General features: G+C 42.5%; 1 protein-coding gene across 1 annotated transcript in view; it reads left to right on the top strand.

Annotated features, from left to right (window-relative positions):
• Window positions 1-3,142: 3,142 nt before the first annotated feature.
• The window catches only part of pdzd7 (PDZ domain containing 7), a 39,021-nt gene continuing 27,763 nt past the window's right edge, over window positions 3,143-14,400 (top strand). Inside the window, exons 1-6 of the mRNA XM_062976330.1 lie at window positions 3,143-3,897; window positions 6,047-6,187; window positions 9,984-10,158; window positions 10,950-11,126; window positions 12,586-12,733; window positions 13,849-13,909. Of these exons, the coding sequence (XP_062832400.1) occupies window positions 3,705-3,897; window positions 6,047-6,187; window positions 9,984-10,158; window positions 10,950-11,126; window positions 12,586-12,733; window positions 13,849-13,909 (895 nt within the window). The 5' untranslated portion in view covers window positions 3,143-3,704. The remainder of the gene's footprint in view (window positions 3,898-6,046; window positions 6,188-9,983; window positions 10,159-10,949; window positions 11,127-12,585; window positions 12,734-13,848; window positions 13,910-14,400) is intronic.

The following is a 14,400-nucleotide window of genomic DNA, read 5'->3' as shown; positions in this document are numbered from 1 at the left end:
CCAAAATAGTAATCATTTCCAAGCTCTGATTCGGTCATTCCTCATCCAGAAAGATGTGGTTAAAATTGCCATGCCATGAACCTAGAAATATATGACTTAATCCAACAAATATTTCTAAACTTAAATCCCTCATATATAATGACAATATGAAAATGAAAAGGAATCTGATGCATTTTTAAACATTTTTATTTTGCTAGTTAGCTTAATTCACAGTTTTTAAAATTTGTTTTCATTCTATGTAACATCTATGGAGCGTAATAGTTTTCCCACATTGAATGCTTCTGCCCATCTATTAAACTACTGAAAGAAGGTTTATTTTTAGCTGTGAGAAAATGAATTTACTCACCATATACCATAAGACTGTAAATACAAAATGTCTCAGCTCTAGGACTACTAAATTAATATGAAATATCCTAGCTTCAAAGAGGGAATTCAACTAACACTGTGTATGAGGTGGTATTGGATGTGTTGACATTTCTGTAGACATAAAATCTTTTTATTGCTTTTTCTCACTTTTGTAAATGGAAAAATGTGCTTTAGAATATTAATGCAGGGTTTATTTTTAGCTATGGTTTCATTTTCACAGCCAAGGATGTGTTGCTATACCCAAGGCTTGTTTCAAATGGATTCTTATACACATATACAACCCAGGGAAACATCAGCTACATGGTTTTACACCTTCACATAGGATTAAACAGTACAGCCATCCTATAAGTAGAAGCACATGATATTTATTTATATGGCACTAAGACAAAAGCCAAGAATAGCTGTCATAGTGCTTTGTGATAACATTTAGAACAGAAAGTAAATCAAGGCATTCAAATTTGAATGAACAGCTCACACATTTCCTTCTATGAGATTCTGTTATGATAGTGTTTTTCAACCTGTGGGTCCCCAGATGATTTGGCCTTCAACTCCAAGAACTCCCAACAGCTAGTAAACTGGTGGGATTTCTGGGAGTTGTAGACCAAAACACCTGGGGACCCACAGGTTGAGAACCACTGTCATAACAGAATCTCATAGAAGGAAATGAGAACCACTATGTTATAAGAAACTGAGCTGTAGTGGAGGCGAACATATCTAAAGACTGGAAAAGTTACTTTTTTGGATTACAACTTCCAGAATCCGTCAAAAAATTATCACTAGCCATGCTGGCTGGGGAATCATGCAAACTGCAGTGCAGCAAAGTAACTTTTGCCATTTCTGACCATATTCTGTGTGATTGACACTTGGTTCAGGCCCTATATAATTCAGGGGCCATGTGAAGTTAAACTTATGGATGGCTCTCTACACTGTGCTAATGTTCCACAATAGACTGACGTGCCCATTCTATATAAATGTGAGTAGTAGTAGTAGTAGTAGTATTTGTTACCTGCTTCTCCTGCCTCTATAACACAGTCAAAACACATAAAGATAAAATGCATAGAACAAAGTACATATATGAAAATAAATCACTATAATGTGCATACACCACAACACAGGGTAAAAAGATCAAAATACAGTGGCATTATAGTAGAATACAACTCCCAAACTCATGCTTCCAAGTTGACTGGGTAGGCCTGCCAGAAGAGATGGGTCTTCATTTGTGTCTTAAATTCTGAAAACTGATTTAGCTGTTAAATCTCTGCCAGCAAGTCATTCCAGTCTTGGGCAACTGACAGTTGCCAGTTGGGTTCTGGCTGATTGGTGGTTCACTCCCCTTCCCAAGAGGACCTCAGGATCCTAAGGGGCAGATTATATGGGATAAAGCAGTCCTGTAGGTGAACCTAGATCCAAACCATGTTGGGCCTTAAAGATTATAGCGACCACTTTCAACTTTGTCCAGAAACTAATTGGCAACTAATTGGGTGTGATATGCTCACTCCTAGATATTCCCCTAACCGTAACCAATCTAGCTGTCATGCTTTGAACTAATTGAAGTTTCCGAATTTGGTACAAAAGTAGCTCAATGTACAGCGCATTGCAGAAGTTCAACCTTGAGGTTACCAAGAGCGCGCCCAAGCTGCAAACACAGTCTTTCAGGAGAGTGTAACCCCAGCAAAAACTGATTGACACAACTCCATCCTGAGCTTACGTCCCTTGATAGCAAGCACTTCTGTCTCATTTGGATTCAGTTTTATAAATAATTGAATAAGTTTTATATGTTTGACCACTCAGAAACTACAAAAGCAAATGAGTACAGATTTACCATTCTTTATCTAGAATTCCAAAAGCCGAAATACTCCAAAATCTGAAATTGTTCACATGGGATACTGAGATAGCAATATCATTGCTTTCTGATGGTTCAATGTACACAAATTTTATTTCATGCACAAACTTATTTAAAATATTGCATAAAACTTTCTGAGTTTAAGATATATATGAAACATAAAAGAATTTCATGTTTAGACTTGGCTCCCATCTCCAAAATATCTCACTATATATCTATATGGAAATGCAGATGTTACAAAATCTGAAAAAATCTGAAATTCAAAACATTTCTGGTTCCAAACATTTTGGATAAGTGACACTCTGCTTGTATAAGCTTCTGAGGTGGTATAAAAAAGGTAAAGGTTTCCCTTTGACATTAAGTCTAGTCGTTTCCGACTCTGGGGGGTGGTGCTCATCTCCATTTCTAAGCTGAAGAGCCGGCATTCTCTGTCCTCCAAGGTGATGTGGCCAGCATGACTGCATGGAGCACCGTTACCTTCCTGCCTAAGCTATACCTATTGATCTACTCACATTTGCATGTTTTCAAACTGCTAGGTTGGTAGAAGCTGGGGCTAACAGGGGGTGCTCACCCCACTCCCCAGATTCGAACCACCAACCTTTCGGCCAGCAAATTCAGCAGCTTGGCAGTTTAATCTGCTGCACGACCAGGGGCTAGAGATGGTATAAGAAGGTACAAGAAAGAAAAGTCATGCTTTATCTCTGATTCAGAAGAAACAGATCACCTTAAACATCATATGAACAGAGAACTCCAAACTAAATCTGAGGGCTCTTCTACACTGAACTAAATATTGGGAGGAACTGGGATATAGTATTCTAGTTCCTCCCAGGATTTAATCTTACAACTTTTTACTTTCCCTGGGGATAGGGACCTCCCACACCAGGAGAGCTCTCCAGAGGGGCCTGCACTGCCGGCAGGCTTCTCCGATGCGTTTTTTTTTGGGGGGGGGATATGGGGATAGGTGGAAGGGGAAGGAGATAAGGTCTAAGACAACATTTGGATGCCTCAAGTAAAACCACGACAGGTTCTGCATTTTGGGTCTGTCTGGAAGAGCCCTGACTGAAAGTGCTGGGATCTAATTTGATAGGGATGTTTGTTATTGTTGTCAATTCCCATTGTCACCATTGTTTTTTTTTAATATAGCAGATCAAATTTGGAAGAAAGAGAAGGACCATTGACCTGAACCCTTGAGAAGCAAGATGTTTCCACTGGATCCCATAGTATAAAGACAGAGGCTTATCCCCCTTAAGGAGACACCCCAGGGTTTAACATTATCAACAAAATGGGACAGCATGAAGTAATACTATGATCCACTGAAATATGGCCCACAACTGTTTCCACTGGTGGGAAGCAACCTAAGGGGCCAAAATGTAGCAAACTACCACAGGCCTCAGATGTCTCCACTTCCCAGAAACCAGAGTTCTCCTCCAAGCCACCCATAGGCATCACCGGTGAAGGTATCTCTCTTCATGAACACGCAGCATCCAGACTTGCCATGGCACAGGCACCGGATTCATTCCATGGGGATTTTGTTTTTCCCAGTCACTCTCGGAGCTCCAGCAGCAACGTCAGCACTGCTAACCAACTCCTATTGAGCCGGCAGAACCGGCTGATGAATGGGAACCACCGAGGCTTCCGCACTGCATCTCCCATGGGAAGAGTGATCCTCATCAATACACCTCTTGAAGGTAAGGCATTTGGCACTTGAGGCTCAGAGGTTGAGAAGTCACTTTTAAGAGAAATAATTGCAATATTGTAGTGAAGATAATTGTAACTGAGCAATCATAAGACAATGCTCTGGATTTCACAGCAGCATCTGTCACTGCTCAGGTATAGATGGCTTCAGTGTGTCTTTGTAATTATTTGACTTCTAAGTAACTTTCCAGACCCTGCTGGGCCACATCACTCTCCACAATGTGGCATTGTTTTAATTGTGCACTTAGCAATTGCAACCGGCTTTATAAAATTCACACCAAATTGAAAGAGAAGGAAGAAATCTGACTTCCACTGCACAGCTATAGAGGGTTGATACCATTTTGACTGTCATAACTCTATACTGTAGAATTGTGGAATTTGCAGTTTCATTAGGGATTCAAAGATCTCTACTCCATCCCAACTATCTAAACTCCAAATTCTGGTGAAGTCTTTCCCCAAACAACAGTTCCCAGGAATCCATGAAGATGAGCCATGGCGATTATTTTTGGATCAAAAATATCATTGTGCAATTAGGTTGTACCCCAGGATTTCATAGAGAGTAGGGGGATCGGTTAATCCTTTCCCACAAAGACTTCCGATAAACATTCTTCTCCTCAACACATAGAAAAATAATCTTCAGGAAACCTTTTTCCATGGGCATCAAAGGGAGATGTTTTCCCACAAATTATAGATATTACATCAAGCCAAAGGGGATGATTTTCATCAATATTGCAACTGGGGAGGATGAACAAAAAGCTCCCTTGTCTAGAAGAGTTCTTTGTCAGTTGGAAGTCAGCGTGAATGTTGCAGTTAATCACCTTAATTAGCATTGGAAAGGTTTGTCTCTTGCCTGGAGGGCATCCTTTGTTCAGAGTCATTAGCCGTCCCTGGAACTCTTCTCACACCCTGGACTCTCCACAGATATATGTTAACCTTCCTTGCCTAGTTTCTCCATGCCTCACAACCTCTGAAGATGCCTGCTATAGATGTGGGCAAAACATCAGGAGAGAATACTTCTAGAGCATGGCCATACAGCCCGGAATACATACAACAACCCTGTGATCCCGGCCATGAAAGCCTTCGACAACACATTTCTCTACTCCTCAGAAACCCTTCAGCTGGGGTCCTGGCTGGCTGAAAGGGAAGTTTTTGATGATCATATTTGGTTGTTGGCAACTGTTAAAGTGAATCCCAAAAGTTAGGAGGTCATAAGTCTGGCTAATAATTACCAAACAGTATATCAACCCACTTCATGTACTGTAACTATTTTCAGCTTCTGCTGTGGATATTTTTATGTGCCTTTATGGACCTCATCACATTTTCTCTCCATTTTTGTATGCTGGCAAAACAGAGTCAAACAGAGGCTAACCCATGATGCACAGCCACTTCTGGTGGCCACCCATGGGACTCCGTCTTGCCAGTGTGCTACAAGAGAGAGAAGACTCTGTTCTCAAAAGTCAGATGTTACCTCACTTCTGATTCCAGAAAGCAGGGGGTAGCAAGGGTAGGTGAAAAGAATATGAGGAAAAATCATGGTATGGCTGGCCATCCCCAGAGATGAACCTTGCCAGGAAATAATGGGATAAGATGGTTTCTCTACCCTTCCCGATGCTTTCCCCCACTTCCCTCCTGCTCATCTGATGAAGTTCTAAATCAGCTCCAATTTATGACAACCATATCACAGGGCTTTCTTGGTCAGATTTATCCAGAAATAACGATTTGCCATTTCCATCCTCTAAAATATAGCTTACAGCACCTGGCACTCACTGATGGTCTCTCTGTCAAATACTAACCAGGCCTGATGCTACTTAGTTTACAGGATCAGACAGGATCTGGTAAATTCTAGGAGTTTAGGCTCATGCCTACTGTGAATAGGAGGGAATGAATTTGTTGTGTTCATTGTCACAACGGCACAATTTAACAAATATTCCAACATTACTTCTCTAGAATCTCAACTATCAGGTTATTTTATACCATGTGTTGCAAGATGTAATTTGTGAGACTGCAGTCAGATGATGAACCATGGCTCCAATGCATTTATGGTAGAAGATGGATATTTCATTTTACTGGTCATTGCAGCACAATACACGTTATTAGCAGTACCCATTCATAGTTATAAATCATGTTTTATTATCATTATAGCTAAAAGTGATGAGAGTGATGCCATCAATGCCATTACTGTGGAAAAGAGTGCAGATGGGAAGCTGGGCTTCAGTGTGCGCGGAGGCTCAGAACATGGCCTGGGTATCTTTGTCAGCAAGGTGGAAGAGGGCAGCAGTGCAGGTAAGCAAAGCTCTTCACTTCTCAGTCTGACTTGTGAATGGCAAGATGATAATTATTTCTAGTTGTCAATCCATAACTTTATTTTAAAACCACTGGCAAGAATAGGCAAAACATTACCCATGGTATAGTACCCACATCAGGACTGGTGAGCAAAATACTGATGATTTGTCCAACTCCCTCCCACCAGCTGGCTGTCATGCAATTAAGAGAAACATGAAGCCTGTGGGGTCCTGTCCAACGCTACCACACACTGGATGTGCCACAACTTACCAGCACTATGGGACACCTTTAGTCAGTACAGCTGCTTGAATTTTAATGTGGGCTTGGGGGTGAGGAGTCAGATCTGGAAACAGAGTGTAACCATGATCTCATAGCTAGCTATATGTTTGATGCATAATCAGCTTTTGCTTTTGGGGGGTGGGGAGTATATTTTTGTATGTGTGCTATGTTTCTTCAATATATCTGCAACTCTATCTATAAAATATTCCATTATAAACATATAGAATCATAGAGTTGGGAGAGATTGCAAAGGCCATCCAGTCCTGCCATGCAGGAACATATAATCAAAGCACCCCTGACAGATGGCCATCCAGCTTCTGCTTAAAAGTTTTCAGAGACGAAAACTCCACCACCCTGTGAAGCAGCATAGTCCATTGCTGTACAGCTCTTACCATCTGGAAGATGATCCCAATTATGGCACTGAATGTTTGCCTTTTATATGTATGTGAATCACCCTTTGGGGAGAGGATGGTCTAGAAATAAAGTTTCATTATTTAGTCGCTTGGAGACCCAGCGGTGCCTGGGTTATTAGAAGAAGGCATTGTTTGTTTTGGGATGTTAGGTAATATCACTGAAGTTTGGTCCAGATTCATCGTTGGCTGGGTTCAGTGCTGTCTGGATAAGGGTGAACTACAATTCCCAGATTCCCAGGGCAATCACCCCAAACCCTGCCAGTATTCGCAGTTGGCCATGTTGGATCTGTGTACCAAGTTTGGTCCAGATCTGACATCAGCTGGGTTCAGTGCTTTCTGGACGCAAGTGAACGACAACTCTCAAAACCAAGGTCCATTCCCCTAAACCCCTGCAGTATGTTCAGTTAGTCACGGGGCTTCTCTGTGCCAAGTTTGGCCCCAGTGCATTGTCGGTGGGGGTCACAGTATCAGTGAAGATACTGCAAGTCCCATTGTCCGTGGCAAGTTTGGTCCAGATCCATTGTTGATTGGGTTAATAGTGCTCTCTGGATGTAGGTCAAGTACAACTCTTGAATTCTCCCCAAACCTCTTGTTCAGTTACTGATCAATTCCTCTGTTAGCTGTGAGTCATAGGAAAAGTAGGAAAGGATTAAGGTAGAGGCAGTGGATGGCAGTCATGCAAATTAAGGAACCCTGGGATGGGGTTGTTGTATGTCTTTCGGGCTGTGTGGCCATGGCCACACAGCCCGAAAGACATACAACAACCCTGTGATCCCGGCCATGAAAGCCTTCGACAACACATTGAACCCTGGGATGTTTATTCTACAGAAAAAAACAGAACAACTAGGGTGAAATTGTCCCCGCATGAAAACCTTCAGTTGGGTGGGGGGCCGAATGGCATTTGTGGAGGACACTGGCAGGGTTTGGGCTACATGTTCATGGCGCTCACTATAACCTGCATTTCAGCGGAGGGAGAGTCATTGGAGTCTCCTGCTCAGTGGGAACTATAGCTGTTTGTGTAGGTGGGAGGCTGTCGGTGTAAGTGGACACCTCCTCCATATACACACATACACATTTTTCACTTTTATTATGTGTATAGAAGATTATTATTATTCCCAAGGTTTAGGTAGTATCTTTATTACTGCAGTTTGAAACCATTTGTCAGAGACAGAACGCCAGCAAGTAAAACAAAACTCAGTTTATTGAGGTTACAGAACTAAAAAATGTCCGTAGGAAACAAAGAACAGGGCAAACACTTGACTTCAGTGTGATAAGTAACAAAAAACAGCTCAGTTTGAGCTTAAATAGTTCAAATGGATAAACCGGGTTAAACAGAAGTATAATCCGGATTAAATCAAAAGTGCTTACTTCAGCCTGGCAAACAATGCAAACAAAAGAGAATCAGCAGGAGTAAGAATGTAAACAACAGACTGGTGGCAGATTCCTCTCTGCTATTCAGAAACAGCAGGGGGATAAACCAGGCTTGTTTATTCCTTCCTGCAGCGAATGAAAAGCGTGGTCGTAGTCAGGGTAACGGCAGTCAGCAGGGTCCCAATCCGGTCCAGAGGTCTTTAGCCAAGCGTAGTCGTCAAGGAATCCAAAGGTCTCACCGATAGCCAGCAGAAGGGATAATCCGGAATCGAAGTCAGTCAGTCCAGCGTCAATCCAGTGTGAGTAGGTATTGCCCGTCAAAAAGACGACGGAGGTCCAAGCTATCGAGATTAAACACAAGTTGCACAGAGAAAAACCCCGCACAGTTCCTCCCGCCGTCGATGCCCAGTGTCCTTGGTAAACTTACGTATCCAGTAACGAAGCACACCCGTCTTCAGGAAGTTCCCCAACAAAAGCCCAAGCGTCCGTCCAGATTACCTTGCCCAACGCAATTAGACATTGATCCCAAACCCCATTTTATCCCAGTTCAAGCTCATCATCGCTGTCAGCTGCCATCCCAATTCCAGGCGCCCCAACATCATCATCCTCATCAGAGCTTAAGCACCTTTGACTACGCCCCACAGCATCCCCAGCTGTGGATCCCGCTCCATCCCTCCAGCCAGTCCATGGGTCTGATCCTGCAACCCGCCAATCACCTCCCATGTTTTCATTGCCTGTTTCCCCAACACCCAAATCCTCCCTCACACGAGTCCATTCCATGTCGTCCTCCTCCGAGCTGGCCATCTCTTCCTCCAAACCCTCAGAAAAACCCTCAAATGAGTCCTCATCTGTCGGTTCTGCAAACAAATCCCGGAGCCGCTTTCTTTCACGCTCCTCGAAGGAGTCTGACTCTCGAGGAGTCTTACGACCCCTTCTTCTATTACCGGAGCCCGAAGGCTCAACCATAACACCATTGCTCTGTGTCCTAGTCTCTGGACCAGCAGAAAAAAAGCTGGCATCATCTTCAATATGACCTCCTTTCAAATATTTAAACATGGTTATCATGTCCCCTCTCAGCCTTCTTATTCACAAGGAATCTTCCACACAGTTATATAATGCTGTAGTCAAGAGGTAGTATTTCAAACATGTGGACAAATAGTTACAAAGCACAATACCACCCCTGCATCTGTAGGAAATATTTTCCTGGGTATATATGTGAAACTGTGGATAATAATGAACCCTACTCGAAATGAAGGATCCCTGGCCCCAAAATACCAAAGAGTTTAGAGGGCCTAGAAAATGCAAAGACAGGATATATTTTGTTGCATATGGATAAATTATAGTGTAGAAGACACCAGTCCTGCAGACATGGGTGTTGTATTGTACTTTTGTAGTCTTATTCACATGCCTAACGTATCAAATGGATACATTTGAGGAATAACCCCAAAACATATGTTAACTATGTTAATTTGTTAACTATGTTAACTATGTTAATTAACAAATTAGTTAATTAACTATGTTAATTATTATTTGTGGTATAGATGTAAAGAATGTACTATCCAGCTAATAAGCCAGAGTCTGTATTAATAATAAATGCAAAATATGCCAGTACGCATTAAGCATGCTTAAAACAACATTATTTAATTGCACTAATGTTGTAATTTTCAAAGGAAGAGTAGGGAAATATCTCAATCCCTAAACCAATCTGAGCTATCTGTATTTAACACCAACAGAACAGGCTGGGCTGTGTGTGGGAGATAAAATCACAGAGGTGAACAGTGTGAGCTTGGAGAACATTACAATGGGAAGTGCAGTCAAAGTCCTGACGGGGAATAACCGGCTGCGGATGGTCGTGAGACGCATGGGCAAAGTGCCAGGGATAAAGTTCTCCAGAGAAAAGACCACATGGTAAGCGGAACTGCCTACTAGGGTGACACCCTTTTGTTAGCAGGCCTTGGGTAACCAAAAATCACAATGTGTTGTTGGGAGGGAGGGGGCAAGGTGTACTGGATTCAATGGAGCAGAGACAGAATGATCAGGTTTCATGAGAGACAAGGTGATGGTATTGACATGAACTCTAACCAGGGAACAGGAGAGCAAGGGGTCAGGGTGACATGGGGTTACTGGGCTAAATTCTCTCATCCGACTTCAATTCATAGGAGAACCCTGGTGTTGTGGGGTGTGGTTGTGTGCATAATATAAGACTGGAAATGTATAGTAATAAGTGTCAGAAAGAATCTGACTGCACAAAAGAAAAGAAGGAAGAAGATCTAAAGGGATATAGCCAAGGCTGTGCAGAACTGTTTTAATACGCATACTCCAAAAATACTAATAAGGCTGTAGCAATTCATAAAGAAAAAGTAAAACAAATATTAAACTGCAATTTCAATAAAAATGCAAAGCTTTTGAGTACTCTGTTAGAGTTCTTCACCAAAGTTCATCAAACGTTAGTGTTTATGTATATTTTAACATTCTTCCTTCATGATGGCATACATAGGGGTTCCCTAGTGATCTCCCATTTGTGAGTTCAGGTTCATAGTGAGCTCTTTTGCAGGGCTAAGACTGCAAAACGTGGTTATCAGTGTTCCACCACCCCTGGGTTTATCTAATGTTCATAGGTGAGGCTGGAGAATTATTCAAAAATAAAAATGGTGAGAAGTGAAAAGTCAGTTTACAGTCACCCTCAAAATCTTACCTAGGGTTGATGTGGTCAACCGGCGTTTGATTGTGGAAAGAAGCAGCACAACTCCATCAGACACCAGCTCTGAGATTGGAAGACGGAGAATTGTCCACCTCTATACCACATCGGATGACTACTGTTTGGGTTTCAACATCCGTGGGGGAAAGGAGTATGGCCTTGGCATTTACGTCTCCAAGTAGGTTTTACTTAGCCTGAAGCTTCCTGCTCTCACCTGTTTCAGTCCATTAGATCAGCGGAACATACAGGATTATCAAGTTAGTCATGGTTTGCCTTTGAGGGAAAATGTTTCATCCACAAATAGCTAGTGCATGGATCAAAATTCAGCTCAAGATCCTAGAGTGAGTGTGGGTTCAGGGCATTTGAATCCAGATCACAGTGAAGGCCAGTATACTATCAAGTTAAATGTGTGAGTTGACATCCTGTTGGGAAGTTACTTGTGCTCTTGTGCAAGATATGTCTTCTCAAGAGGAGTAAGGAGATATAACTACTAGAGATGTGCACAAATTTTTTCCTTCATTTCCTTCGTGCTACCATTTTGTGTCGACAGTTTGTTTACACAAAACGATAGACAACATTTTCATACAAAACGATAGGCAACACAATAATGAAAGTGTCACGGTCATCGTGCTGGATTCATTTTCAGCCACATGGCCTCCATGTCTGCAATCACTTCCTCATGTGTCAGAGAAGGAGACGGGGAGGAGGTGATCCTTGGCCAATAGGAGGCCAAGGAATAACTGAAGTGGGCTGGGCAGGGAGGGCAGGGAGTGTATATAAGGGTAAGGTAAAGGTAAAGGTTTTCCCCTGACGTTAAGTCCAGTCGTGACCAACCTTGGGGGTTGGTGCTCATCTCCATTTCTAAGCTGAAGAGCCAGAGTTGTCCGTAGACACCTCCAAGGTCATGTGGCTGGCATGACTGCATGAAGCACCGTTACCTTCCTGCCAGAGCGGGATCTACTCACATTTGCATGTTTTCGAACTGCTAGGTTGGCAGGAGTATATAAGGGTAGGACTACCTAAAAGAGCCGCCTCTGCTGCTGCTGCTGCTGCTGGGCACTGGGGCTGGTTGGGTTGCTTGCTGACTGCTGCTGTTGTTGTGTCTTCGCTTGGGCTTGCCTTGGCTTGCCTTTTTTTGTGCCTTGCCTTTCTGGTGAAATAAGTATTGTAATGTACACCTAAAATATACAAAGGGCAGCAGTAAATATTGGGAAGTCTTGGACAGGTTGAGCTCACAAAAGCAGTCTTGAGGGAGCACATGCAGCATCAGGGCCGCACTTACCCATCTCATTCTGGTATTAATGGCTAGGGATGCTGGGAGTTATAGTCCAAAACATCCGAAAGGCACCAGATTTCAGAAAGCTGCTTTCTGTAGAACTTTGTTGTTTCAGACAGCTTTGAAAACCATGGGCAAAATTGTTAACAAGGGACAAGCATCAAGGTACTTGCATTTCTCAAAGGTTTTGCTGGAGAAGGAACTATTTCACCATCCTTGCAACCCTCTGTTATTCTCTCTCTCATGTACAAGAAGATATACCAGATTTTGGCCTCTACTGCTTTGCCTATACAGCCAATTTCTCTGCCAAAGACTCTGCTGTTTGTGTAGGAGAATAATTCCTACTTTTCATCATTTCCAGAGTGGATCCCGGTGGGCTGGCTGAGAAACATGGGATCAAGGTCGGCGACCAAGTCCTTGCAGCCAACGGAGTCAAGTTTGATGACATCAGCCATAGCAAGGCAGTGGAAGTGCTAAAGGGGCAAACCCACATCATGCTGACCATGAAGGTGAACCATTGTGTACCTTGTCAAGGGCAGAACAAAAGGGTTGCTACCCAAACAGAAGACGGCACAAGGATCTTGTCATGATTGAAAACTGATCCAATTGTTAGTTCCAATTTGAGTAAATCCACTGAATCAACAAGAATGCAGTATATCAACATCTATGTAATTCTATTGATTCAATGGACCTATACAAATTAGGACTATTGCATTTAGGCTGGGATGCATGTGTCCTTTCATATATTAGTAAATCTACTCACATTGGCATGTTTTCGAACTGCTAAGTTGGCAGAATCTGGAGCTAACAGCAGGCGCTCACTCCGCTCCCGGGATTTGAACCTGGGACCTTTCGGTCTGCAAGTTCATCAATTCAGTGCTTTAACACACTTCGCCACCGGGGCTCCTTTCACATATTATCAGGCTGCAATTCTCATCATTCTTCACTATTAGCCCTTGCAACCCAAACAAACATCTGGAGGGTAACATGATCTCACCTCCTCATTTAGGCTTTAGTGCCATGAAAAGCACAAGTATGCTGATTCCTGTAACTTTTCTGTTTCTCACTAAAGTTTATACCATTTTCTTTAATCAGGCTTGGTATGTATGTTCTACATCTATACCAGATGTGGAACCCTTCTTTCTGATGGCTGGATAGAGCCTGACACTGTGGCATGAGAAAAGCAATCTTTGAGGAGGCCAAAACAAACATTTTTGGACTATAATTCCCTGAATCCCTGCAGCATTATCCAGTTTGGTGTTTAAAATGTTAACTTCCCTTCTAGAAGCAGAAGGCACGCCCACCTTGTGCTCAGTTCTGATTAGGCTCTGACATCTTATCATGCAAAACTGAGATTCCTAACACATTGCTTACCAAAGTGACAGTACTAAATCCCCCTTTTTGTCATCATTGTAATGCCCAGTAATTTCCCTCCCCAAGATGTCTTGAGACCCAGACTCCTGAGACGTAGACGATACAGTTTCAGCTGGGAAGGGACCTGGCGGTGGGGAATGCATTATTTATGAAGGTGTCTCTCCGCCTGAGATCAGATTAGACTCTGAAGACTGGGCAGGCAGCAACTGATCCTATGACTTCTTGTGTCTTTTCTGTCCCTTCCATCTAGGGGACAGGGAGGTTCCCGGCTTACAAGGAAATGGTGGCTGAGTACTGCTGGCTCAACAGAAGTAAGACATGTGTGCAACTTCTTCCAAGTGTGATGATATATTGAGCATTGGTTTCTAAGAAACAGTCACGAGTATCCAAAGATGTTTCTGCAAGCAAACTAAGTATATAGTCATGTATAAGTCAGCCTTTGGGGCCAAAGTTATGGATTTTGATATGGCCCATGGGTAATTCCACAAAGAGGGGAAAGCAGCAGCAGCAGCCAGGCATTCAAAAAGTGGTGCAGTAGCAGAGCAAATAGAAGGGGATGATGCTTCTTTCAGATTCTCCCAAGATGAGTTAAGTTCTCACCTTTTGACACTCTGTTGAGAAATGATATATTTTTAAATAACAGTTTAGGTAAAGTACTTACATTTATCCATGGATAAGTTCACCCAGGGTTTTTGAGTCATTTTTGATTAAATTTTCTAAACTTATATATAGGTATTTACAATACTTACCCTCTTTGCATATATATGGTTCTCAACCTGTAGTCCCCAAATGTTTTTGGCCG

The sequence above is a fragment of the Anolis carolinensis genome, chromosome 3 (genome assembly GCF_035594765.1).
Source record: "Anolis carolinensis isolate JA03-04 chromosome 3, rAnoCar3.1.pri, whole genome shotgun sequence".
Lineage (NCBI taxonomy): Eukaryota > Metazoa > Chordata > Lepidosauria > Squamata > Dactyloidae > Anolis > Anolis carolinensis.
The sequence above is the reverse complement of the archived record's forward strand: the minus strand, read 5'-3'. Positions and strand labels throughout refer to the sequence as shown.